This window comes from Narcine bancroftii, chromosome 13 (assembly GCF_036971445.1).
Source record: "Narcine bancroftii isolate sNarBan1 chromosome 13, sNarBan1.hap1, whole genome shotgun sequence".
NCBI classification, from domain to species: Eukaryota; Metazoa; Chordata; class Chondrichthyes; order Torpediniformes; family Narcinidae; genus Narcine; species Narcine bancroftii.
In genome coordinates this window covers 74,952,149-74,979,890 of record NC_091481.1, presented here as the reverse complement: position 1 = coordinate 74,979,890, position 27,742 = coordinate 74,952,149, and the positions used below count along the sequence as shown (strand labels likewise).

The following is a 27,742-nucleotide window of genomic DNA, read 5'->3' as shown; positions in this document are numbered from 1 at the left end:
ACATCCAATAAAATGGTGTTGAGGAAAGTTTTGGATTGGCTGATGTTCACCCACAAACGATCATTAAGCTGGTTCCGTCGCAGGGACTTATCCGGATATAATGAATGGTGATCCAAATGCAGAGCAAAGCCAGGCAGTGGTGGCATCTGGGTAACTGTGTGGCATCAAAAATGCCCAGTGTTGAAAAGGGGGAGATTTCTTCCCCCCCCCACCCCCCATCTTGGGGCAACTGGGTGACCTTTCCTACTTTTTGTAGTTCCCTCCGGACAATGTCCAGATCATCGTCCCTCCTGTTGGAGAAGATGCCTACAGCTTCCGAATGAATTCCAGTCCACCTTGGGTTTCAGAAAAAAAATCCACGTTCCACAGCTCAAAGTATCTCAGCCTGAACACATCTGGATTTGGTGCAGAAGAAAGTCAAAAGCAGAAGCTAAACCCCACAGCTTCTCCGCAGATTTTTCAACACCACCATTTGGACAAAGGCAAGGGTTTCTTGCTGATCAAAGCCACCTCCTACCTTCTGCAGACTCGTTGGGTTGAGTTGTGTCTTATCAATGATTTTTATTGCCACCTGGAAGACAAAAGATAGAGGAAGGGAAATCAAAGCTGCCTTGGTACCCAAGAGAAATAGAAGACAACTAGATATAGGAGCAGAATGAGGCCACTTAGCCCATCATGGCTGCTCCGCCATTCAAATCATGGCTGATGTATTTTTCATCTCAACCCCCTTCCCTTGCCTCCTCCCCGTAACCTCTAACACTCCAACTAATCAAGAAACTTTCCCATGTTGGGAGATCAAGAAGTCGACTGAACGGTTAATGTGAAAGGATGTGCCCTTCACATTAAATTAAATGTTTATGGAGTCTACGGAGGTTCGGTAGGACACCAGAAACAGATGTGTGGTGGAAAGTGTGCTGACCGACACGGGGACACCGATACCCCGGAGAAGCAGGAGCAGGAGTCGGCCATCCAGTCTGCTCCGCCGTTCAATAAGATCACGGCTGATCTGGCTGTGGACTCAGCTCCTCCCACCCGCCTGTTCCCCACAACCCTCAACTCTTCAAAAATCTGTCTGTGGCAGTCTCCACTGCTTCCTTGGGCAGATAAAAGGTAGGGGGCACAACCCAGGACATCACAGGCAAAGCCCTCCCTACCATCGAGGACCTCCACGGAGGACGCTGCCGCCGGAGGGCAGCAGCGATCATCAAGGACCTGCCCCACCTAGCGCACGCCCTGTTCTCGCTGCTGCCATCGGCGCCACAAGACTCGCACCCACCAGGTTCAGGAACATCTGCTCCCCCTCCACCGTCAGACTCCTCAACGACAAACTCAATCAGGGACTCGCTTAAAGACTCTGACTTGTGCACGTTATTGATTTTTTTTTAACCTCTCTGTATTGCACAGTTTGTTTACATTTCTTTATCTGTTGAGCAGTTTTTTTTGGCACAACCATTAAGTGGTAATTCTGCCGTGCCCACAGGAAAATGAATCTCGGGGCTGTATGTAATGTTGCCTCTGTTCTCGGAGAATAAATCTGAAATCTATTCCTCTTCATGTCCATATTTCCTCCAAAGGCTATTCCATCCACTTTGACAAAGAGCTTCATTAATTCTTTAGAGTAACATCAATTATTTTATTGAATTAAGTCCATTGTTGAAATTGCATTCTCCCTGCTCACTCTCGCATATATTCCTGGATTCCACTTTAGAATAGAAGCTTATAAAAATGGTGCTACCACTGATGTTGACCCATGGGGAACAAAGAGTGGAGGTACAGCCTTCCCCCGCAGGGTTCAACCGCCGAGTCTGACTGTAGCCGGCTCGGTACAGGCTTTAAGTGGCCCGTTAAAGGATCTAACGATGGGTTATTTTAAAATCCTGTGAACACAGGGTTTAAAATTCAAAATTAAAAGGTTGGTCACAACTATTGAAGACTACTTCAAACGTACAAAACCATGAAGAGTAACATGTTATTGAAAATTCATTTCCTGCATTCGCACTTGGACTCCTTCCCTGCTGACCTTGGAGTGGTCAGTGACGAAACACAGTGAAAGGTTTCACCAGGACATTGCGATCATGGAAAAGCATCATCAGGGCAACTGGAATCCATCATGCCAGCCGACTATCGTTGAACACTGCCACGAGAGGCAACAGATGCTAAGTACAAATGAAAATCGGCGGCAAAACATTTTTAGGTCACTTGAACTAGCGCAACATGTCGACATCGTTATGCGATTAAACACGCTAAATAAAAGTTAATTTAATGTTTCTCCAACTTCCGACATGATACAGTAAATCTGAAATTGTCTTTGTGTTCAGCTTGAAGTTGTCTATCACAATTTTCTTTCAGGAAGCAAACCTTTTGAAAAAGTTTGTTGTCCAGTGAAAGAAATAGACAGGTTTCTACAAGATCCCTCCTCGTGCTTCTGAACTCAATGAGCATGCAGGAATTTTCTTTTGGAAGCATGCTAATTCTTGGACATTAAAGGCACAGGAAGTTCTCATGCCAGAACTGCAAGGGGCCAGGAAGAGCACATTAACTAGGAGGGCGCCAACACTCGGGACAAGAATAAACTTCAGAGGGTTGTTAACTCAGCCTGTGACGTCACAGGCACCAGACTTCACTCCATCGAGGACGTCTACAAGAGGTGCTGTCTATTCTCAAGGACCCCCCACCACCCAGGCCACGCCCTCTTCACTCTGCTAGCATCGGGGAAAAAGGTACAGGAGCCTGAAGACGAGCGCTCAGCAGCACCAGGACGGCTTCTTCCCCTCCGCCATCAGATTCCTGAATGATCCACAGACACTGCCTCACTTTGACTTTTCGTGCACTGTTTTTATTTATTTTTGTATGATGGCTTATATGAATGTTTGCGCTGTGATTCTGACGCAAAACAACAAATTTCGTGACTTGCTCATGACAATAAATTCTGATTCTGAGATACTATGGCAGCATTTAAGAGGCTTCTCGATAGACACATGAATTTGATGGAGGGATCTAAGGATGCGTCTACTGTCCAGACGATTATCCAATAGGTCGGTCAAGAAACTAGTCCAAATAAAGTGCTTGCTCCTGGAAGGTCATCTGACCAGGCAGGTGGGAAGTTACTTCAGATTCATTGTCCGAGTATATTCACGACATCGCCTACAACCCTGAGATTCATCTCCCCGTGTCAATCAAGGTTAGCCCATCCACAGGTAGGCGCACACCTTGCTACTGGCCCTGCCTAGTTTGGGTACACCTGAGCCGGGCCCTCCAGTCAACTGCAGTACAAAGCCCAGCACGTGAAGCAGCTCTTCCTCCTCATCCTCTGGGAATAAACCCCGGCTCCACTCCAGGTTGTGTGTCGTGGGCGACGCTGGAGAGTCAATTACAAGGTGTGTGCAGTACCGTGGTGCTACCGTGGTGCACATCTCCAGAGGTCTGTTGTGCCTTACTCGTGCTAACAGTGTGATTAGATTCTGTAGTCAAGTGGTACACCGTGCCTGCTAGTTAGAGAGGGGTGATGGGTACTGTTTGCTGGGTACGGTTTGTTTCATATGTGTGGTTAACAGTGGGAACCGCGATCAGCAGCGATCTGTGTTTAACCATGGGGTCTGTGATTGGCAGCGATGTGTTTAACCGTGGGAGCCGTGATTATCTGAAACTTGCCCATTTAACCGTTAATAGCAATCTGTTGTTGTCTGTGTGTGTGAGTGTGATCGCTGTTTCGACTTCCCCCGCGTGTAAATAAAGATTCTTGTTTAAACTGTGTTCAGTCTCTTGACCCTCCGAACTTGTTCTCCACATGACAGGGCCTATAGATGGACTTGCCTGATGCAAGGTGTGGAGTTGGGATGTCAGCCACCCCTCTGCTCCGTCTCCACAGATGCCACCTGACACTCCAAGTTCTTCCCGCAGTTTGCTTTCCTCGCCCCAGGTTTGTGGCACCTGTAGTCCGGTGACCACAGCATGGGCTGCATGCTTGTTGGACGGTGCAGCGGTTTGGAAGGGTACCACGTTCTGGAGGCATACATCATCGCCGCATCCCCCAGACCTCAACCCAGGAGAAAGGTGGTTGCAGATGATACATATTCTGGCCGCGATGAAGAGTTGTTTCAATGAGTCGAAAATAATCAAGAGAAGTGCATGGCGATATACTTGTGAGGCAAAGGGTGCCAGGATACAAAGTGATGTTCACAGGCAGATCAACGAGGTGTTCTAAGAAGTATGCTTTTCCTTCCTTAAATGTGACACAATACAAGAATCGGGGGCGGGGGAGGGGGGGGACAGGGGCGGGGGTCAGGCTAAACCAAAGGCAAGAGACGGTGGAAATTCTCAGAAGGTCAGTCCGCATCTGTGGGATGAGGGAGAGAGGTAATGTTTCAGTTCGAATATCCTGCATCGGAACCGGCCAGCAGAGCTGGTGGGCGCTGGAGTCACCTTCAAGGCTGGGCCAGGCTACAAATGCTGCGGTCTGGATGCACTGTGTTACAGGAAAGATGTCATTGCATTGGGGTTGGTGCAGAGGAAATTTACAAGGATGTGGCCAGAACTGGGAAGTTGTAGCAGTGAGAAAAGACCAAAAATTCTGGGGTTTGTTTTCTCTTAACCAGGTCAAGATTGAAGTGAAACTTAACTGAGCTGTACAGGACTTATCTCCACAAGTAGAGGGATAGAAATAAAGAAAAAAAAGGAGTAGAAATAGGCCATTCAGCCCATTGAGTCTACCCTGCCATTTAATCATGAGCTGATCCATTCTCCCACTCAACCCCACTGCCCGGCTATCTCCCCATAACCCTGGATGTCCTGGCTAATCAAGAACCATTTTAAAGACACGCAATGACCTGGCCTCCACAACCGGCATTGGCAACAAATTCCATAGATTTACCACCCACTGGCTGAAGAAATCCCTCCCATCTCTGTTCTGAGTGGACGCCCTTCAATCCTGAAGTGGTGCTCTCTTGTCCTAGACTCTCCTACTGTGGGAAACAACCTTTCTACATCTACTCTCTACATTTTTCAACTTTCAAAATGTTTAAATGAGATCCCCCCCCCCCCCATTCTCCTAAATTCCAAAGGGCGGAGACGGAAAGATTTTCCACCTCACCCAATACTCCCCCTCCCTGCAGGCAGAAATGACAGGTTAGTATCCCTCCAGATTCGAGGATAACTCCTTTCCTGCTGTTATCAGACTCTTGAACTGACCCCACCCCCACAAAGAAAGGGCTTCTTACATTGCTTTAACTTCTCTTTAACACTATCGTTCACACTTTTGTTTTATTGTAACATGATGTTTTTAAATTCTTGCACTGTCTACTCTTCAAGGAAGAGGTTAACTTGTCTGGATAGCACGCAAAATGAGGTTTATCCACTGTGCTTTGGGACACATGACAACAAACAATTCAATTGGAAGAACTCCGGAGAGTGGTGGAGGCGGCACCCTATGATGTTTAAACAGATTTTGAAGGTGTATGGAGGAACTGTGACCCATGGGGCCCTTGAGGGAGCAGGTGGGATTGGACAAGGGGCAGAAACAATAGGCAGAATGGCTTCCTTCAACATCATAAATGCACCACGCGATTTCTGACACTACTTTCCTCTCCTCCCTTGGCTTTGATATATTCTTTAATTCACATTTCCTTATGACCCTTCAGCCCATCGAATCTTCGCCAGAAAAACCAACCCACCCGCCTCACGTGCCCACCAACTCCCATCCCTGGATTCTACCATTCAACAACTCACCTGGGGGCACTTTACAGCGACCAACCCACATGTCTCTGGGACATTAGATGTCACGGAGGAGGAACCCATGTGGGCCATGGGAAGGAACCCATGTGGGCCATGGGAAGGAACCCATGTGGGCCATGGGAAGGAACCCATGTGGGCCATGGGAAGGAACCCATGTGGGCCATGGGAAGGAACCCATGTGGGCCATGGGAAGGAACCCATGTGGGCCATGGGAAGGAACCCATGTGGGCCATGGGGAGGAACCCATGTGGGCCAATACCGATTCATCACGTCCCCTCCAGAGTCCATGACCTCCCATCCCCAGCACCTGTAGAGTTCCTGCATCTCCCACAACCTCCACACTTGGAGCCCGATCCCTATTCCTCAGATTTTGCTGGGTCTTTATGCTGGGACTACTTTCCCAGACCTCTCTACCGACTCTTCCCAAATGCCCAGAATCTCCAGGAACGAGGCTTCAATTGATGCGCTCAGTTATCAAAGGGGTGAGTGCTGAGGCTTTGTGGGAGCTGAGGGGAATTATGGGATTTGCAGTTTTTAAATTTAATTTATATTAGACACTGCACGGAAACAGGCCCTTCTGGCCCACGAGCCCGTGTTGCCTAATTACACCCAATTGACCTACAACCCCTGGTATGTTCTTCAAGGTGTTGTACAATCAGTGTAGTGGTTAGCGCTACGCCATTACAGTCCCAGCAATTAGGCCATGGGTTCAAATCCCACACTGTCTGTAAGGAGTTTGTACGTTCTCCCCCTATCTGTGTAGGATTTCCCCAGGGGTTTCAGTTTCCTCCCACGCTTCAAAATGAACCATGGGTTGTAGGAATATTAGGTGTAGTTGGGCAGTATGGGCTCGTGGGGCAGAAGGGCCTGTTACTGTGCTGGATGTCTAAAAACATTTACATTTAAAATGACAGAGTAGGATTTCAGGGCAGAGGGGCAGGAGGGATAGGGAGGGGGAAGGGTGGTTGGGAGGGGGGCAGTTGGTACAGATTGGAGGGAGGAGTTGGAGGGGGAAGGAGAGTTGGGACAGGGTGAAGCTGGGATGGGGTGGAGGGGGAAGGGGAGCTGGGGCAGGGTGGAGGGGGAAGGGAGCTGGGGCGGGGTGGAGGGGGAAGGGGAGCTGGGGCGGGGTGGAGGGGAAGGGGAGCTGGGACGGGGTGGAGGGGAAGGGGAGCTGGGACGGGGTGGAGGGGAAGGGGAGCTGGGACGGGTGGAGGGGAGGGAGCTGGGACGGGGTGGAGGGGAAGGGAGCTGGACGGGGTGGAGGGGAAGGGAGCTGGACGGGGTGGAGGGGGAAGGGGAGCTGGGACGGGGTGGAGGGGGAAGGGGAGCTGGGACGGGATGGAGGGGGAAGGGGAGGATGGGACAGTATGAAGAGATGTGGACATCTCTCTGTTCTGCAGAAGCCTAGCCAACCTAACCCTTCCCGCCCCATTGCCCCGACTGCAGCCCCTTCTCAGGCCCTGACGTCCTTCCCCCTCACCTCTCTTCCAGTCAGGATGTGGCGGGCCAACTTGACCTTGGCGAAGTTGCCTTTGCCAATGGTTTTCAGTAGCCGGTAATTGCCGATGTGGGGCTGCTCGTCAGTGCAGGAGGCAATAGAGTTGCGGCAGCGAGCCCCCAGTGAGCGGCTCGACCAGCTGGAACCCCGCTCCGAGCGGCTCTCCGTGTGCGATGAGTGCTGCAGGAAGAAAACAAAGGAGGTCAGCGGCTGCAGACACTCAACCCACACCTAATGTGGCCCATAACACCCGGCAACAGCAGTTAGGAGACCATCTGCCACCCCCAACTTCCCTCCCCCCTCCACATGATTTGCACGGCCGACCGGAGGTCTCGAGCCCAAAATATTGCCATCCTTTTACGACAAGTATAAGGAGATGCCTGTGGGCCCCAGTCTGTCCGGCCAGCAGAAGAACGTCAAGCACCGTCACACTAAGCACTGGTGCAACTCGGGGCTGGGGGCTCACTCCATTCCAGGCCACACTACTGACCCATGTGATGACTGGGTCATCAGTGGGGTCGAACAGTGGGGGTCACATGGTTGGGGGGAGTGGGGGTCACACGGTTGTGGGGGGAGTGGGGGTCACACGGTTGGGGGGGAGTGGGGGTCACACGGTTGGGGGAGTGGGGGTCACACGGTTGGGGGAGTGGGGGTCACACGGTTGGGGGAGTGGGGGTCACACGGTTGGGGGGAGTGGGGGTCACACGGTTGGGGGGAGTGGGGGTCACACGGTTGGGGGGAGTGGGGGTCACACGGTTGGGGGGAGTGGGGGTCACACGGTTGTGGGGGGAGTGGGGGTCACACGGTTGGGGGGAGTGGGGGTCACACGGTTGGGGGGGAGTGGGGGTCACACGGTTGGGGGGGAGTGGGGGTCACACGGTTGGGGGGAGTGGGGGTCACACGGTTGGGGGGGAGTGGGGGTCACACGGTTGGGGGGGAGTGGGGGTCACACGGTTGGGGGGGAGTGGGGGTCACACGGTTGGGGGGGAGTGGGGGGTCACACGGTTGGGGGGGAGTGGGGGTCACACGGTTGGGGGGGAGTGGGGGTCACACGGTTGGGGGGGAGTGGGGGTCACACGGTTGGGGGGAGTGGGGGTCACACGGTTGGGGGGAGTGGGGGTCACACGGTTGGGGGGAGTGGGGGTCACACGGTTGGGGGGAGTGGGGATCACACGGTTGGGGGGAGTGGGGGTCACATGGTTGGGGGGGGTGGGGGTCACACGGTTGGGGGGAGTGGGGGTCACACGGTTGGGGGGAGTGGGGGTCACACGGTTGGGGGGGAGTGGGGGTCACACGGTTTGGGGGGAGTGGGGGTCACACGGTTGGGGGGAGTGGGGGTCACACGGTTGGGGGGAGTGGGGGTCACACGGTTGGGGGGGAGTGGGGGTCACACGGTTGGGGGGGAGTGGGGGTCACACGGTTGGGGGGAGTGGGGGTCACACGGTTGGGGGGAGTGGGGGTCACACGGTTGGGGGGAGTGGGGGTCACACGGTTGGGGGGAGTGGGGGTCACACGGTTGGGGGGAGTGGGGGGTCACACGGTTGGGGGAGTGGGGGTCACACGGTTGGGGGAGTGGGGGTCACACGGTTGGGGGAGTGGGGGTCACACGGTTGGGGGAGTGGGGGTCACACGGTTGGGGGAGTGGGGGTCACACGGTTGAGGGGAGTGGGGGTCACACGGTTGAGGGGTAGTGGGGGTCACACGGTTGGGGGGGAGTGGGGGTCACACGGTTGAGGGAGTGGGGGTCACACGGTTGGGGGGAGTGGGGGTCACACGGTTGGGGAGGGAGTGGGGGTCACACGGTTGTGGGGGGAGTGGGGGTCACACGGTTGTGGGGGGAGTGGGGGTCACACGGTTGTGGGGGGAGTGGGGGTCACACGGTTGTGGGGGGAGTGGGGGTCACACGGTTGTGGGGGGAGTGGGGGTCACACGGTTGGGGGGGAGTGGGGTTCACACGGTTGGGGGGGAGTGGGGTTCACACGGTTGGGGGGGGGAGTGCGGTCACACGGTTTGGGGGGGCAGGGGAGCATGGACCTGTGGCTATTTCGGACAGACTTTGTACACAAGATGTGGTTTCCCTAGGAGTCAGTTGAAATAATTTTCCAAACATCTGCCAAAAATCACTGTCCAACTGTCTAAAATATCATTGCCAAGCAGAACAACTTAAGGCAGATTCACTGCAGTGGCCACCATGCTCCCCTCGTATCAGCATGTCCTCAGATCGTGGCTCCCTGGGAAAGAGAAAGGGGGGGGAGAGAAGAGGGGGGGAGAGAAAGGGGGGGAGAGAAAGGGGGGGAGAGAAAGGGGGGGGAGAGAAAGGGGGGGAGAGAAAGGGGGGGGAGAGAAAGGGGGGGGGAGAGAAAGGGGGGGAGAGAAAGGGGGGGAGAGAAAGGGGGGGAGAGAAAGGGGGGGAGAGAAAGGGGGGGAGAGAAGGGGGGGAGAGAAAGGGGGGAGAGAAAGGGGGGGAGAGAAAGGGGGGGAGAGAAAGGGGGGGAGAGAAAGGGGGGGAGAGAAAGGGGGGGAGAGAAAGGGGGGGAGAGAAAGGGGGGGAGAGAAAGGGGGGGAGAGAAAGGGGGGGAGAGAAAGGGGGGGAGAGAAAGGGGGGGAGAGAAGGTGGGGGAAAGAGAAGGGGTGGGGGAAAGAGAAGGGGTGGGGGAAAGAGAAGGGGTGGGGGAAAGAGAAGGGGTGGGGGAAAGAGAAGGGGTGGGGGAAAGAGAAGGGGTGGGGGAAAGAGAAGGGGTGGGGGAAAGAGAAGGGGTGGGGGAAAGAGAAGGGGTGGGGGAAAGAGAAGGGGTGGGGGAAAGAGAAGGGGTGGGGGAAAGAGAAGGGGTGGGGGAAAGAGAAGGGGTGGGGGAAAGAGAAGGGGTGGGGGAAAGAGAAGGGGTGGGGGAAAGAGAAGGGGTGGGGGAAAGAGAAGGGGTGGGGGAAAGAGAAGGGGTGGGGGAAAGAGAAGGGGTGGGGGAAAGAGAAGGGGTGGGGGAAAGAGAAGGGGTGGGGGAAAGAGAAGGGGTGGGGGAAAGAGAAGGGGTGGGGGAAAGAGAAGGGGTGGGGGAAAGAATCCAATTCCCACAGAGATTGCAGCTGAAGGAAAGTAGGCCAGATTGTGGTGCCCAGCAGCTCCCGAACAATTTATTCAACATCTTCCGCAACCGCAGCGGATCATTGTCTGCAAGACCAGATCTCCAGGCTGGTCAACCCGAGCAAGGCCTCTTCATAGGCTGGTCCCAGTGAAAACACCTTGGGGGGGGGGGGGGGGGGGGGGGCTGTCACAGCAATCTGTCATCCAGGCCTCTGCAAGATGCATCAGATCAATCAATGAAATGCATTTAGCGTTAAGATCGATGCAGGAGAGAAATGTTCTGCGTTTCCATAGCAACAAAGCCCGACTGACGTGTTACCTTTTATTTAAACCCCATTTGCAGTGAGCAGCACAACTTGTGAACCGTTCAAGTTAAAATAAATTTTAAATAAATATTATTTAAAACAAAATCTGTTGTGACGCATTGTACTGGGCCTTGCAGTAAAGACACAACGCTGGAGAAACTCAGCTGGTCAAACAGGGGACTTAATAGAGCAAAGATAAAGATATAGAACCAATATTTTGGGCTTGAACAACTTTTGTGTTTGCTTTATCAAGTCCCCTGTTTGACCAGCACTCGCTCCCCCCCCCCCCGCCCCCCTTCCAGGATTCCTAATAAAGGCGGTTTTGCCCCATCCCTTCCCTCAGTATTGCCTTGGAATCAGGCCAACAGCTTGCAAGCTATGCCTGTAAGTTGATAGCGATTAGAGCCTGTTAATCTCGACTTCTGGCCTGTTGGGTCTAACTGGTAGTGTTACAATTTAATCACTATACCTACGTGCCATGGACAAGGCTATTCGAGCGGAGAAGCCAGACACTGATCCCAAGGGATCCAGAGGCCCCTGTAAAATTCGACCAGTGGCTGCACTGCCTGAACGCCTTGAGGCGACGCGATATCCGACAAGAGAAACCTGGTGTTTGCACAGGTCAGCCATCGCGTGTTCCAGATAAACAGGGTCTGTGACACTCAGTCACCTGCAAGAGCAGTATCGGGCCCCAAAGAACATAATCCTGGGCAGCCGTTGACAAGCACCTGGTGAGTTCGTTGACGAATACATTCAAGCCTTGTGTAGGGAGAGCTTGCGGCTGCATCGACATTACGGTGGCCATCTACCAGGAGAAGCTGATCAGGGACGCCTTCGTGGCCGGTTTCAGGCCTGATCATATCAGGAAAAGGCTCTTGGAGAAGGACGATTGGACCCTGCAGGACGTAGTCAATTTCACCATTGACATGGCACTAGAGACAGCCCCACAAAACGCGGAGGCTTACTCCACCGGCAACGTGGCTGCCACATGGGGAGCACAGGCACCGCCATCTTGGGACGTGGGGTCCCAAACAGCAACTGTGGCCAGAGAAAACACCCACGGAAGAAATGCCCTGTTAGAAGCACGACCTGTTCCAGATACGGAAGAAAAGGACACTACGCAAGGGTATGTAGGTCCAGACCTTCCCCCTGAAGTGTTACGTGCAAACAGCAACCATCGCCATCTTGGACCACGTCACCTCCGGCTCCACTTCCTGTCATGGAGAACAGCGTGGCGGGGACCCGTGGACGATGGCTCAGGTTGACATCACTTCCGGCTCCACTTCTGGCCACGGAGAACAGAATGGCGGGGTGGGAGGGGGGAGAGACCTGAACACAACGGCCAGGGTCGATGCCATTTCCAGTGGTGACCACATGTGAACCATGGGGGCAGCCATCTTGGGGGTCGCCAATGCACACATACAAGCAGCAGTGAGTGAGACAATGAGCTGACATTGGCATCTATCGTCCTGGATCAGAGCAGCCCACATCAGTTAGCAAGGTCCACCATGGACATTGAGGTAAACAGCCACATTATGAACTCCTTGTTCGACATGGGAAGCACCAAAAGCTTCATACACCCGGGTACTCAACAGTGCTGCTCCCTCACAGTGACCCCAGTCCAATCTCATTAGCCTCCAAGTTCCATTCAACTGAAATCCAAGGGAACTGAACAGTAATGCGAACCATGGGTGGCACGATGTACAAGAATTTTAAATTGCATCGGTCAGACTGGGGCTCGACTTCCAACTTAAAAGTGTTCTAATGGAATAAGACGGGTCCCACCCCTTCCTCACAATCCAAAATGACCTACTACTGAAACACCCACTTGTCTCCCCGAACACAGCCAACTAGCGGCCCAAATACTGCCCACTGCTCACAACCTGCAATCGGTCCACCCTCCAGGTCCAGCCACCTCCCTGTACAAAAACCTCACTCCTGACTGTAAGCCTGGGGCAACTAAGAGCAGGTGATACAGTCCCAGGGTCAGAGCCTTTATCAAGGCTGAGGTTAAACAACTCCTGGCAAAGAGCATCAAAGAGCCTAGCACCAGCCCTTAGAGAGTACAGGTGATGGTAGTGGTGGTGGTGGTGGTGGTGAAGAGCAGAGTGAAGCCCAGGATGGTCACAGACCATCAACCAGTTCACCCTGTTGGATGATGACCCCCTTTCCCCCACATAGCCGACATAGTGAACGAGATTGCCCAATACCAGATCTTCTGTACCACTGACCTCAAATCAGCCTATTACCAGCTCCCGATCCGCCTAGAGGACAGCCTATACTTGGCACTCGAAGCGACCGGATGGCTGCCTCTACCATTTCCTCAAGGACCCCTCCGATTGCAGGTTGTGAGCAGTGGGCAGTATTTGGGCCGCTAGTTGGCTGTGTTCGGGGAGACAAGTGGGTGCTTCAGTAGTAGGTCATTTCGGTCTCCCAGAGGGAGATGGACTGAATGGTGGATGACCACCAACTGAAAGCCAAATTCCCCTACGTGGACAATGTGGCTATCTGTGGCCGACCAACAGGACCACGATGCTCATCTTCAAAAATTCCTCCCGATGGCTAAAGCCCTAAACCTCATTCGAGCCCTAAACTTACCTAACAGCACTTCGCGTCTGGCTATACTAGGGTGTGTGGTGGAGAATAGTCATTGAACCCCACCCTGAGTGTATGTGGCCACTGCTGGAGCTCCCACTCCCTCATAGCCTCAAGGCCCTGAAAATATGCCTGGGGTTCTTTTCATTCTATGCACAATGGGTCCCTAATTATGTGGGCAAAGCAACCCCTCTGGTAAAAACTACCTCCTTTTCCCCTGTCAGCTTCACTCATATGTATCAAAGGTGATATTACCAAGGCGCACCCCGTAGACGAATCCATCCCATTCCAGGTGGAAAGCGATGTGTCTGACTTCGTCCTGGCTGCCATGTTGAACCAGGTGGGCAGGCCCGTGGCATTTTTCTCCCGTATCTTCCAGGACCGAACTCCAACACTCAGCCATTGAGGAGACGGCCCAGGCCATAGTGGAAGCTGTAGGCCATAGGAGCCACTACCTGGCTGGCAAACTGTTCACCCTGCTGACTGACCAACATGCAGTCGCATTTATGTTTAACATTTAGGCCCAATGAGCCTCCCGATGCCCTATCCTGAGGTACCTGCGCTAATGCACAAACAGATAGACTCCAGGCCCTTCATAACAGCCTCTGCCACCCTGGGGTCACCAGGCTCTATCACCTTGTGAGAGCCTGCAACCTCCCGTACTCAGTCGAGGACATCAGGGGGCTGATCCGCAGCTGCCCAGTCTGCACGGAGTGCAAGCTGCACTTCTTCCAGCCTGAGAAAGCTCACCTGATCAAGACCACCTGCCCCTTCAAGCATCAAAGTACAGACTTCAAGACCCCTCTCCACTCCACAAACTGGAACGTGCATTTTCTCAACATTGTTGATGAATACTCATGATTCCTGTTTGCCAACCCCTGCCTAGATATGACTATGGCCACTGCAAGTCCCTGTACCCCAGTTCCATCCACAGTGACCGGGGGTCCTCATTCATGATTGAGGAGTTGTGCCAATACCTGCTAGCCAAAGGCATAGCCACGAGCAGGACCACCAGCTATAACCCCCAAGGGACTGGCCAGGTGGAAAGGGAGAACGGCACCATTTGGAGGCCAATCTTCCTGGCCCTCGTCAAAAGGACTGCCTGTCTCCCAGTGGCAAGAGAGTCCAACCAGAGGCTCTCCACGCCACACATCCCTCATTGACAAATGTGTCCCCACAAGAAAAATTATTCTCCTTCCCCAGGAGGATGGTGTTGGGAATCACGCTACTGGTCTGGCTGACGACCCCAGGGTTTGTGCCTCTCTGGAGACCCCCTGGTTGAGAAGATCCACCTCCTCCACACAAACCCCCTGTATGCCTGCGTGCAGTACCAGGAAGGGTGGAGAGACACCGTTTCTGTCCAGGACCTGGCTTCTGCAGGAGCCTCTTAATTAAGGCACTTGCTGGTCCCTCCCCACAGTCGATCGACCAGCACCCCCCCCTTCCCCAACGAGTACCAGAGACATGGTTGAGGATCCGACCGCACCATCGGCACCAATTGCACTGCCTCAACATCAACCTACACCCCCAATAACGACCCTGCTCCAACTAATTCTGTTTAGACACCGGATCGCAGCCCAGCACACAGAGCAGTCCCAGGAGCCCAGAGCAACAACACAGCCGGCACCGCGACGGTCAGTTCGATAGAGGAAACCACCCGACAGGGTGAACCTGTAAATACTACTTCACCCTGTCGGACTTTGTTTCAAAAGGGGTGAATGTGGTGGAACATTGTACTGGTTGGCCCACTCAGATACTGTAACTCCTCCCCTTCAGGTATCGCCCAATCCCCTCCCTCAGAACCGCCTTGGAATCGGGCCAACAGCCTGTAAGAAATGCCTACAGTATTTTTACTCAATCACGGTTCCTGCCGAGTTTCCTGTTCTAGGTTTGCAGAAGTCATTTCAACGGAGCCTGTGTGTCGCCCAACACTGCAGCCTGTTTAAAAAGCACAATCTATCCTCCCCCAATCAATCCCCACCTTCCCTTCAGAGATTTCCCCAGGCAAAAGAAGGTGGGGGGGGGGACTGAAAGGAGTGCCAGGAAGGCGTGGGCCCATCGCTTGTTTGGAAGTAGGTGCTAGTTGGAAGCAGGGGAGGGGAGCAGTGACCAGAAGCTGGAACGGAGCATTATGCTGCAAGAAAGGGAAGGGTTCAGAGCAGCCTTGGGTGGCGTTCTTTGTATCTCCCCCTTCACTGGGCCGAGCCCCCTCGGGTCTCTTCTACATCCCCAATCACCAGGTCCACGGCAGGGGCCTGGAGCTCTGGAATCCCCTTCCAAAAATAATGCTCCCTGTCGCAGCTTTCTGTGGTTGACCCAAGACTTAGGATTCGATTCTGTTGCTCAAACATCCTCAGAAGCCAATGAGGCTTTGTATGTCGCTTTCTGAGACACTGTACAAGGTCCCTTTGTAAGATTGATACACCTTCCTGGTCACATCCCCAGTACAGGACATGATATTTCCTCTGGACTTTGTACACTGCATTGTTCCTGTCACCATCTAACAGGAGAGGAGTGATTGCATGGGGCAGAGTGAGGGTGCAGAGGTTTCCAGAGTGTTGCCAGGACTGGGGAAAGATCAGAGAAGCTGGTGTTTCCACTGGAGTAGGAGGTCGAAGAGACACAATCGAGGTGCATAAAATGACGTGGGCGAGAAAGAGCAAAAAGGAAGGACTAATTCCCTTGGTGAAGAAAGTACGTCACCATCTCCACTTCCTCAGGAGTTTGCAGAGGTTCGGTATGACATTGGAAACCCTGGCAAATTTCTATAGAGGTGTGGTGGAAAGTGTGCTGACCAGCTACATCACAGGGACACCAATACCACTGTGTGTAAACATCTGCAAAAGACCAGGATCCAGGACATCGCAGGCAAACCCCTGCCGTGGAGGGCAGCAGCGATCATGAAGAACCCACTCCAACCCACTCTGTTCTCTCTGCTGCCATCAAGAAAGAGGTATCAGTGCCACAAGATTCGCACCCACCAGGTTCAGGAACAGCTGCTCCCCCTGCACTACCAGACTCCTCAACAACAAATTCAATCAGGGACTCATTTAAGGACTCTTTTGCATTTTATTGATTTTTTTTTTCCTCTCTGTATTGCAGTTGTTTACATTTGTTTATTTGTTTACATCTGTACATTGAGTACAGGTTTTAAGATTAGTGATTTTGCCTGGCCCACAGAAAAAAAAGAATCTCAGGATTGTATGTGATGAAATGAATGTGTGTAATCTGGCAATACATCTAAGACTGAACTTTTCAGCTGACTATTGAGACAAAATATAGATATGTTTTTGGGAGATAAATTAGGGCAGGTTTTTTTTTCCAAAGTGTAGGTCACATGCAAACACTTTAAAACAGATTGTATTTAAAATACTGGAGCTCTGCCCCATGGTAGACGTATTGGGGCCTCAGAGCCTTTGCAAAAGCTTTGGAGAGTGCCCAAGAGACTTCTTGTTTACAAAAAGGCAACAGATGAAAAAACTTGTCAGAGCCATAGATTGTCTGGAGGGGAACTTGCTGTTCTAAGAGGGTCATGTGGTTTTGCAAGCAGAGAGAGTCAAACAGGCTTTTTCTCCCAGCAGGAGAGAGACAGAGATCAGTTCTGCAGTTTTACAGTTCAGCAGCAGCTGGAACTGGAACAGGACAAGCTGGCAAAAGCTTGTGGAAAACCCCATTTGGAAGACAGGTTGTGAGTGCTTAGTTCAGCCTCGACAAAGCCCTTGTGGTTCATGCAAGAGGAGAGGACTGGCTGTCTAATGTTTCACTTGAAATAGGAGAAACAAGAAGGAACTCTGTGGCGATCTGAAAGAAAGAGGTTATCATCTGGAGAACCCTGAAGGGGGCAGGTTTCGTCAGCAAGACACTGGAATGGCTGATGGAAGCAAACATACAACAAATCTCTTTCTGAAAACCGACAAGAAACTTCCTGAGCGGTAACCATTTACCTTTCAAGCACCAAAGCCTGGTGAACTTTACAAATGTAAAATTCTGTGCACAGTATAAGAATTGCCTGCAACCAGTGAACTTGGAGGAATGAGAAGTGAGATTTGACTGTGAATCAAAGAACTTTTCTGAACTTGCACACACATTATATACACGTGTGCTTAGAATTAGAAGGGGGTTAAGTTAGGTTAGTTAAGTCATTAGTGATAAGTTAAAGTGTGATTTTGTTTTCATGTTTAAAGATAATTAAAAGCAATTTTTGTTTAAGTAACCATTTGTCTTGGTGAATATCTATTGCTGCTGGGTTTTGGGGTCCTCTGGGCTCGTAACATTAGCCCAAACCAGCCTGCTTAGTGCATCCCGGTGTGGGGCTATGTATAGAGGTGACCTGCACCCAGATGGTCCCAGGTTCAGTCCAAACTTAGATACAGATCTTGTGAAATCAGACCAGAGCTTGCATGATCCCTGGATCACAGAAAAGCGGTTAGCTCAACACTATTGCAGTGCCAGGGACCTGGGTTCCAATCAGGCGCTGGTTACGAGTTTCTCCCAGTGTCTGCGTGGGTTTCTTCCAGGTCCGCTGGTATCCTCCCACGTTCCAAAAACACGTGAGGTTAGTACGTAATTAGCCCCTCCCCCTCACAGCAAGGGGGGGAGATAAAGCACAAGGGTAGGGGGGGAGAAAGAGAAGAAGAACTCAGGGGTGAAGATGGCAGCGTCAGGAATGGCAGGTAGCACCTGAGCAGCAGGAGACAGCCTCTCGGATGCCCAGTCCCGTCAGCCAGACCCCCATCCACAAACCAAGCGCAGTCCCCTCAGTTCCATGAAAACACTTTCGTAATTCCCGAGAGGGGGGACCCAGTGCCGGCGACGTGAACGGGTCATTGACCCGTGGTTTGCTCGGGCAGAGCTGAAAGTCGGAGCCAATGCTGGCACGTCAAATCCACTCCCCCTCCCACTCCAGCTCCCTGGCGCATGGCAGCAGGTCGCCAGAGGGAGCTGAGGCGAAATTAAAGAACTGCATGAGAGTGGGAAATCGAACAAAGGTTAGCAGAGCCGGGACTTCTCTCTTTGGAGCGTAGAAGGATGAGAGGTGACCGAATAGAGGCCTAAAGATTGTGGGAGGCAGAGACAGGGTGGACCGGCCAGTGCCTGTTTCCCAGAGCAGGAATGGCAAACACCAGAAGACAAAGTTTAGGGGAAGCTTCAGGAGTACAGTTTTTAAAAAAATACCTGGAATGCATTGCCAGGGGTAGTGGTGAAGGCTGGAATATTAAGGGTATTTCAGACAGAGGAAAAATACAGGGGTTATGAGGTAGGGAGGGTTTAGTACTTTTTGAAAGAATCATCTCGGGCTGAGGGGCCCAGATTGTTCTATGTGAAGCAAAGCCTCCAACTAAAAGAGAAATGATCTCTAGCGTGGGTTGTGGAACAGGGGCAAATGACATAGACTCTGCAAGAGAGAGTTTTACCCAGCAAGGTGTAACGTAGTCAACACGGGGGTGGGGCAAAGACGATCCTCGCCAATTGTCAGCGGAAACTGCTAATCAGCACGGAAGCTTCACAAGAATGATCCCAGGGATGAGAGGGTTGACATACGAGGAGTGTATGATGGGTCTGGGCCTGTACTCACTGGAATTTAGAAGGAAGTCAAAGTTAGGGCAGAATCTCACCGAAACCTACCAAGCATTGAAAGGGCCAGACGGAGTGGGCCGTGAAAAGAGGTTTCCAGTGGTGGGAGATTTAGTCCAGAGGGCACAGCCTCACAATAAAAAGACATGCCTTTGGAATGTAGATGAGAAGCTTCTTCAGCCAGAGGGCAGTGAATCTGTGGGATTTGTTGCCACAGGCGGTTTGTGGAGGTGTATTAAGGCAGGGATTGATGGGTTCTTGATTTGTAAGAACAGTGAAAGCAGGAGAATGGGGTTGAGAGGGAAAACACGTCAGCCACGATTTGAATTGCAGAGCTGACTCGACGGACCAAATGGCTTCATTCTGTCCCTAAATGAGCATTGAAACAGCAGGGAGCCAAGAAGGCAGGTCAGACCTTCACACAATCTAACCCCCCACAACATGGTCCCTCTCAGGAAAGCTTCCTCCCTCCCTCCCTCCCCCCCCTCTTTAAATTGAGGCGCCGAGCATTCCTCCGGGCTTCCACTCATTTCCCAAGGACTGTGGGAAACCTTTATTGTGGTCAGGAAAGCTGCCAACCTATTAAATGACTCACACCCTATTCTCGCCTCCCTTCTTTGGGAAGAAGATACACACACCTCCAGGATCAAGGGCAATGTCTTTCCTACTGTTATCGGACTCCTGAACAGGCCTCACACAGAAAGGCGGCCCCTTGAACTGTTTAAATTAAATTTTAAAATTGTACATACAGCACAGTAACAGGCCCTTCCAGCCCACGTCACCCAAATTATCCTACATCCCCCTGTACGTTTTGAATGCTGGGAGGAAACCCACACAGACACGGGGAGAGTGTACAAACTCCTTACAGACAGCGCCGGATTCAAACCCCGGTTACTATGGCTGCGACAGTGTTACACCAATCGTGCTGCCAATACCTTTCTCTTTAAACTCCGCGACCTGCACCCCTACCCTGGGCGACCCCGCCCCCTGCTCGGATTCTTGCACGACCTGCTATACTTGCCTGGATAGTGCAAAGCAAAGATTTTCACACAACAATAAACATATTGAAATAAGTGGAGTGGGACATTCTGTCGGGTTAGCGTGGTGGTCAGCGTAGCACCTTTACGGGGCCAGCAATCGGGATTTGAATCCTGCACTGTCTGTAAGGAGTTTGTATGTTCTCCCTGCTTCTGCGTGGGATTTCCTCCCATTGGGTGTAAATTGGGCAGGACAGACTCGGGGCTGGAACGGCCTCTTATTGTGCTGTAGGTCTAGATTTAAAAACAAATTTAATTCGCTCCATTGTCCAACCTTGATTTCTCCGCAGTTTACTTTGGCCTCTAGTCCATGAAAATTGCCTGGAGACCATTATGCTTTCAGTTTTGGCAGGAATTGGAAATCAATGTTCCTTTATGGAATGGAAGTCGATGGTGGACATTTTGTTTCAGTGCTGGTGTCGGATCTGGGTCTCTCGGTCCGGGAGTCACACATGACCCTGGCCTGATTTCAGTGTCATGGGTACAGGAGTGCATTGTACACCCTGCCTGTGCGTCATTTCCATTGGAGCAGTACAGGGGAACTTGGAACAGGCTTTCCCGGATCAACAGACTAGTTCTGGTCGGCCAACTGAGGAGGAAAGGGTGCAGGAGAAATTCTCCAGGATGTGGCTGGGACTGGAGGCTTGAGGTCGAGGGAGAGGCTGCGTCTCTATTCCCTGGAGCATAGGAGGTTGAAGAGCGGCCTTAAAGAGGTGTATAAAATTATTAGGTTGCACCATTCGTGTGGAGAACAACACGCACAGCAAAGCCTTGAAGTCGAGACTGGTTTATTCCACTGGCTGTTGTGTTTATATGGGCCCCAGGCGCTGATGTCAGGGCTCCATGTCATTGGAGCGCCAGCCTGGGATTGGCTGGCCTTCCTGCCACAGTTCACCTTCTTCCTGCCATCCGCGAGGTCACCTGGGATAATGGCTGGTGTCACCCCCCAGGTCCACGCGGTCATTGGCCATTTTGTAGACCGATCCGCGGCTCTGAGCACGGGCCGCACCCCCCCCCCCCCCCCCCAGAACTGATGATCGGGCCATTGTCCATCGACTTGGCACGGGGGAGGAGTGGAGACCAGCTGGTCACAGTCCAGATATGCCAGTTCAGGCAGTTGACGGTAAAGGTCTCCTTCTTATCACCGATGTCGAGGACGAAAATGGAGCTGTTGTCCCTGATAACCCTGCAGAATCCCTCGTAAGGTCATTGTAGGGGCGGCCAGCCTTCGCCCCTTCACACAAACACGTTGATAAGTTTTTAAGTCCCTGGGGATGTGATGTTTGGGCTGGCCATGTGGTGGGGGTTGTCGTGGGATCAGAAACCCCAATTTTCACTGCAAGTTCTCAAGGGTGGCTGCAAGATCTTCCGGGCATCTATCAGGGGCCAAAAACTCCCCAGGAATGATTAAGGGTGTGCCGTAGACCATCTCTTCCACCGATGCATTGAAGTCCTCCTTAGGCATGGTGCGAATCCCCAGCTGGACCCAAGGCAGTTCGTCCACTCAGTTGGGACCCTTGAACTGGGCCATTAAAGCTGCTGTGAGGTGCCTGTGAAACCACTGCACCCTGAGCGTGATACACTGTGGTGTGGTGGAGCTGTATCCCCAGGAAGTTAGCCAGTGCTGCCGAGAGAAATTGAGCCCCCCTCTGAGGCAGGTGATCTGGGACCCTGAATCTGGACACCCATGTTGTCAACAAGTGCCCTGGCGCACATTTCTGTGGTGGTTTCAGCCAATGAGACTGCCTCAGGCCACCTTGTGGAGCGGTCAACCATGGTCAGGAGATATCTTGCCCCACGTAAACTGGTAAAAGCCCCACTATATCGATATGTACGTGGCTGAACCTGCACCGCATGGGTTCAAAAGGCTGTGTGGTCGCCTTTGTGTGAGTCAGTTGGTGCAGGTCTTGACCCACTGGCTCATCTGGTTCCGGAGGCCATGCCGACAAAACTGCTGGCCACCATCTTGATCATGGCTCAAATTGCAGGAAGCGCCAGGTTGTGGATGGCCTTGAAAACCTGGCGCCTCCGTGCGCCTGGGACGATGGAGCAAGGGCCTGCTGGTGGTGATATCACACAATAGTATCAGGTTACCTGGGCCGACGGGGACGTCTTCCACCCTGAGACCGAAGGCGGCCGTCCTATACCCTGGGGATCTTAGGGTCCTGCTGCTGCACTTTGGTGAAGGTAACGTAGTCAACCCCCGGGAGAGGGCGTGGACCAACTCGATCATGGGGTGTGACAGAGCGTCGGGTACCACATTGCTTTTCCCCACCATGTGCTCTATGTCAGTGGTAAATTCTGTTGCGTAGGACAAGTGTCTCCGTTGTCGGGCCGACTATGGGTCTGAGACCTTATGGAAGGCAAAGGTCAGCAGCTTATGATCAGTGAAGACCTTACATTGCCGACCTTCCAAAAAACAACGGAAATATCTGACCACCAGGTACAGCGCCAATAGCTCTTGGTCGAAAGCGGTGTATTTGAGCTCTGGGGGCGGCGGAGATGCCTGCTGAAGAAGGGCCAGGGGTTGCTACTAGTCTTCAATGAGTTGTTCCTGCACATCCCCTACCATCATACTGGAGGTGCCTCCAGTCTGGGGTGGACCAGGAGGGTGGCATTGGCCAGCATGTCTTTGGCGTTCTGGAATGCCCTCGACCACATCCTCCCAGGTATTGTCCTTTGACTTGCCCGCCATCTGCGCAAAGAGGTGGCACATGATGCCGGCGAATTCCTGTAGCCCTTTATAGTTCGTGGCTTGGTGAAATGCCGGACCACCTCAACCTTCTCGGGGAGGGGTGTTGCCCCGTGTTTGTTTATCCCGTGCCCCAGGAAGTCAACGGTGTCCAGGCCGAATTAACACTTTGCGGGTTTAATCATCAACCCAAACTCGCTCAACCAGGTGTACAGTTGTCTCAGGTGGGCGACGTGGTCTTTGCGGCTGGCGATGAGGATTCCGTCCAAATAGATGAACTCAAATGAGAGGTCTCAGCCCACTGTGTCCATCAGCCACTGGAAAATTTGTGCCATATTTTTCGGACCGAAGGGCAGGGAGAGAAATTCAAACAAGCCAAAGAGGGTTATAATCGCGGACTTGGGGATGTCCTGGGGGCTGAACTGGGATTTGGTGGTACCCCCGGATGGTGTCCACCTTGGAAAACACCCCTGCCCCATGCAGGCTGGCTGCAAAGTTGTGGATTTAGGGGCACGGGATATCTGTTGGGCCTGGTGGCCTCGTTGAAGTGGAGGAAGTCGCCACATGGCCTCCAAACCACCCTCCCCCAGCCCTGGTGTTTTAGGCACCATGTGGAGGGGGAGGCCCAGGGACTGTCGGAGCGCCGTACAATCTCCAGCTCCTCCATTTTGTTAAACTCCTTAAAGGCTCAGTTTTTCGGGATGGAGTCAGCGTGCTCTGGTGCGCAGCAGCATGCCCCCTGGTCAGTATGCGGTGCTTTACCCCTCGGTCAGTATGAGGCTCAGCCCTGGAGAACTGTGGTGCCACTATTGAGGGGAACTCCACCAGGGTGTGGGTGAATTCATTGTCTGACTGTTATAGAGTCCAGGTGGGTAGCTTGCCTTCCCCCAGAGGCAGAATCTCAGAAAGGTTCTGACGTGCACCAAGTGCCGTCCCTTGAGGTCGATCAGCAAGCAGTGGGCCCGAAGGAAGTCGGCCCCCAGAGCGGTTGCGCCACTGCCGCGAGGGTGAAGATCCAAGCAAAGTGGTTATTCCCGAAACAAAGGGGGATGGTGCGGGTACCAAAGTCTGAATGGAGGAGCTGTTGGCTGCCCTCAGTGTTAGGCCCTGTTGCCATTGCAGGCGTCGAGGCCCTTATCTTGGCACTGGAGTAGAGGAGCCTACCTGGTGGGCCAACCGCTACAGCCATCAATGACAGTTTGCCAGAGTGTTTCCTAGAAATCCACAGGGTGGGTGGCATCGACGGGTCTCCGTGCCCCATCACTGGTGGTAGTAGCATACTTGTCCACTTGCCTCTCCACTGGCCTTGATCTCGCTGAGGTTGTTCGGGGGCTTGCTGAGGTGGTCTATGATGGCACCGGTGTTCTTCGCTCTCCAGACCACGTTCGCCTGGGGTCCAGAAAGATCTGCTCAAAGAGCAGCAAGGTTTTTAACACCCGAAAAATTTAAAAAATTTGGTTTTAGTAAGTCAGATCTTTGTTTTCATTGTGATCAGGTTTCTGGTACTTTTTTACATGCTGTTTGGTTGTGTGATCGGTTACAACAATTTTGGAAAGATATTCAATCTGTATTTAATAATCTATATAATCTTTATATTGTATTAGACCCTGATATATTTTTATTAGGGAATATGCAACCGTTGATTGATTTAGAATTAGATAATTACCAGATCCACTTAGCGCTGGCAGTGGCCAAGAAATGTATAGCGATTACTTGGAAGAATAGAAATGTATTGTCTTTAGATAGGTGGTATTCAGAGATGAAGTTTTGTTTGGTTATGGAAAGAATATCTTTTTCTATACAAGATGTCTTTTTATGAGTTAAGGTGGACCCCATTTATTGATTATATACAATTTAAATAAGTTTGAATTAATCTTTTTTTTCTTTAAAAAAACTTTTTTTAATTATATATTTTTTCTATATATATGTTTTCTTTTTTCTTTCTTTTTTTTAGTTTTTTATTATTAGTTGTTTTTTTTCGTTTAAGTTCTTTTTGTTTTTGTTTTTTCATATATATTCTTATATAATAAAATTTTTTTGGATTAATAATTAATACTTAATTAATATATTTTTTTGTTTTTTATATATATCGATCTTTTTTTAAAAAGATATATATTTTTTATTATACTAATAGTATTAATTCTTCACTCTTTATCGTGGGGGTGGGGAGGGGGGGGTTTAGGGGTTAAAAATAGTTTTTTTTTAGTCTTAGTTTTTAGTTGTTAGGGGAGATGCCGAGATTGGTATTGTATTAACTATGTTACTTTGTACTTGTATTACTTTATTTTGTATTTTTTCTGTACGTGAATTACTTACTTTCTTCATACGTTAAAATTAATAAATAAAGTTTCGAGAAAAAAAAGAGCAGCAAGGTTTGTGACCCTGGTCAAAGTAAACATCTCGCTCATTAGGGCAGATGGGGCCCAGGCGCTGATGTCGGGGCCCCGTGTCATCGTAGAGCCGGTCTGGGATTGGTCAGCATCCCCACCACAGTTTACACCATGTGGGAGGTCACCAGGGACAGTGGCCGGTGTCACCACGAGGTCACTGCGTTTGGCCATTTTGTGGGAAGATCTGTGTCTCTATGCGTGGGCCGCTACAGGGTCTTAATAAAGTCTATGCTCCAGTGTTTTTTCCTTACAGTAGATGATAGGATGGTAAATCAGTGGAGTTTGTGGCCACAGGCGGTTGTGGAGACCAGGTCGTTGGGTGTATTTAAGGCAGAGATTGACAGGTTCTTGATTAGCCAGGGCATCAAAGATTATGGGGAGAAGGCCGGGCAGTGGGACTGAGTGGGGAAATGGATCAGCTGATCACAAGCCCATGCTGCCCAATTTACACCCCCGGTATGTTTTGAACAGTGGGATGAAACCAGAGCCCACGTAGATACAGGGAGAACATACCAACCTCTACAGACAGTGCGGGATTCTAACCCCAGTCCCGGGTGCTGGCGCTGAAAAGGCGTTGCACTAACCGCTACGCCATCTGTGCCAGGTTCGACAGACTGAATAGCCTATTTCTACTCCTAGGTCTTTGGGCCTTTGTGGTTTTATGATTGTACAAGTGGAGGGCATGGGTTTAAGGTGAGAGGGGAGAGACATTTTCCACCAAGAGGTACAGCCCATATTTGGAATGAGCTATAGAAACAGGGACAATAATGATTCTTTAAACACATTTGGACAGATACACGAATAGGGAGGGTTTAGAAGGATACAGAACAAAAGAGGCAAATAATTTTAAATTTAACATACAGCAGAAGACTAGGTGGCTATTGACCCATGAGCCCATGTTGCTGAACTACACCCAATTAACCTACAACCCCCAGTACGCTACGAACGGTGGCAGGAAACCAGAGGCCCCCGGAGGAGACACAGGGAGAATGTACGGACTCCTTACAAACAGCGCTGGATTCGGACCCCGGTCGCTGGTGCTGTTGCGCTAACTGTGCCACCCCATAAAAATATTGTGACAGAATATAGATATGTTTTTGGGAGATAAATTGGGGCAGGGTTTGTTAGTGTAGGTCACATACAAACACTTTAAAACAGATCTTATTTAAAATACTGGAGCTCTGCTCACGCTAGACGTGTCGGGGCCTCAGAGTCTTTGCAAAAGCTTTGCAGAGTGCCCAGCCCAAGAGACTTCACTAATGGATTGTTGTTTACAAAAAGGCAACGGATGAAAGAGCTTGTCGGAGCCGCAGGCAGTCTGGTGGGGAACTTGCTGTTCTAAGAGGTTCGTGTGGTTTTGCAAGCAAAGAGAGTCAAACAGGCTTTTTCAGAGATCAGTTGTACAGTCAAACTGGAACAGGACAAGCTGGCAAGCTTCTGGAAAACCTCATTTGGAAGACAGGTTGTGAGTGCTTAGTTCAGCCTGGTCAAAGCCCTTGTGGTACATGCAAGAGGAGAGGATTGGCTGCCTAATGTTTCACTTGGAATAGGAGAAACAAGAAGGAACTCTGTGGTGACCTGAAAGAAAGAGGTTATCATCTGGAGAACCCTGAAGGAGGCAAATTTCATCAGTAAGACACTGAAGTAGCTGGATGTCCTGGAACAACAAATCTCTTTCTGAAAACCGACAAGAACCTTCCTAAGCGATAACCATTTACTTTTCAAGCACCAAAGCCTGGTGAACTTCATAAATGTTAAATTCTGTGCACAGTGTAAGAATTGCCTGCAACCAGTGAACTTGGAGGAATGAGAAGACGGATTGAACTGGGAACCAAAGAACTTTTCTGAACTGACACACACATTACATGTACGTGCGCTTAGAAAGAGAAGGGGCCTAAGTTAGGCTAGTTAAGTTAAAGTCCTGTTTTCATGTTTAAAGATAATTAAAAGCATTTTTTGTTTAAGTAACTATTTGTCTTGGTGAATATCTATTGCTGCTGGATTTTGGGGTCCTCTGGGCTCGTAACATTTTCCCAGAATTCCAACAAATGGGTTGGATCGAAGGGCCTATTTTGTGCTGTGAGACTCTGTGGACACTCATTGGATGGCTCAGGTCTCTCCTCAGGGCAGTTCTGGAATGAGGAACCCCATCGCCATCTTCAATGGTGACCCCCTTACCCTTCAACCATGCCCCTAGTTTGAGGTACTCTGGAAGGGGGGAAAAAAAAAATCACCTCCTTAGCACATGCCCTGTCAATTTTTCAACAAAATCATTCTGTTAACCTCCAGAGATTCCGGTCCCATTCTGAATAACCTTCCCAGGATAATCCCCTCATCCGAGCAATCCCGCCTTTATCAAACGCCAAGCCACAGAGTGACATTTTGGTTTTCCATACTGTTGGATGCAAGTCCAATGAACACACCTGAACACCCCTCACCTAGCTTTTTAAAAAAAAATCACAGCTCTTCAGTACCTTTGTCATCAAGGGAAGAGCGGGAGACAGGAGGGCCCCGGCCAGAACCAAGGGCAAGACAGTGGGTGGGGGGGGGGAGGCCGGCGAGAAGGGGGTCCCTGTGAGGACGGGGAGGGCTGGGGGAGAATGGGGAGAGACGAGGGTACTGGTTAGAATGGCAGAAGAAATTCTCAATGGCGGAATTTTGGAGATTGACGAGGCATCGGAACTGGGGGAGGGGGGTGGGAGTTGGGGGAGGGGGAGGTGAGAGATCAGAAGGTCAAGTCGGATGCCCAGGCAGGCTCAGCCCCAGGGGAACAGCTGATGACATTGGCAGCAGCGTTGGACAGGGATGAGGTGACATGCAGGATTGCATTGCCAGACAG

General features: G+C 51.4%; 1 protein-coding gene across 1 annotated transcript in view; it reads right to left on the bottom strand.

Annotated features, from left to right (window-relative positions):
• The window catches only part of LOC138748286 (MAP/microtubule affinity-regulating kinase 3-like), a 99,154-nt gene that overhangs the window by 55,062 nt on the left and 16,350 nt on the right, over positions 1-27,742 (bottom strand). Inside the window, 2 exon segments of the mRNA XM_069908193.1 lie at positions 518-571; positions 7,214-7,411. Coding sequence (XP_069764294.1) covers positions 518-571; positions 7,214-7,411 — 252 coding nt within the window.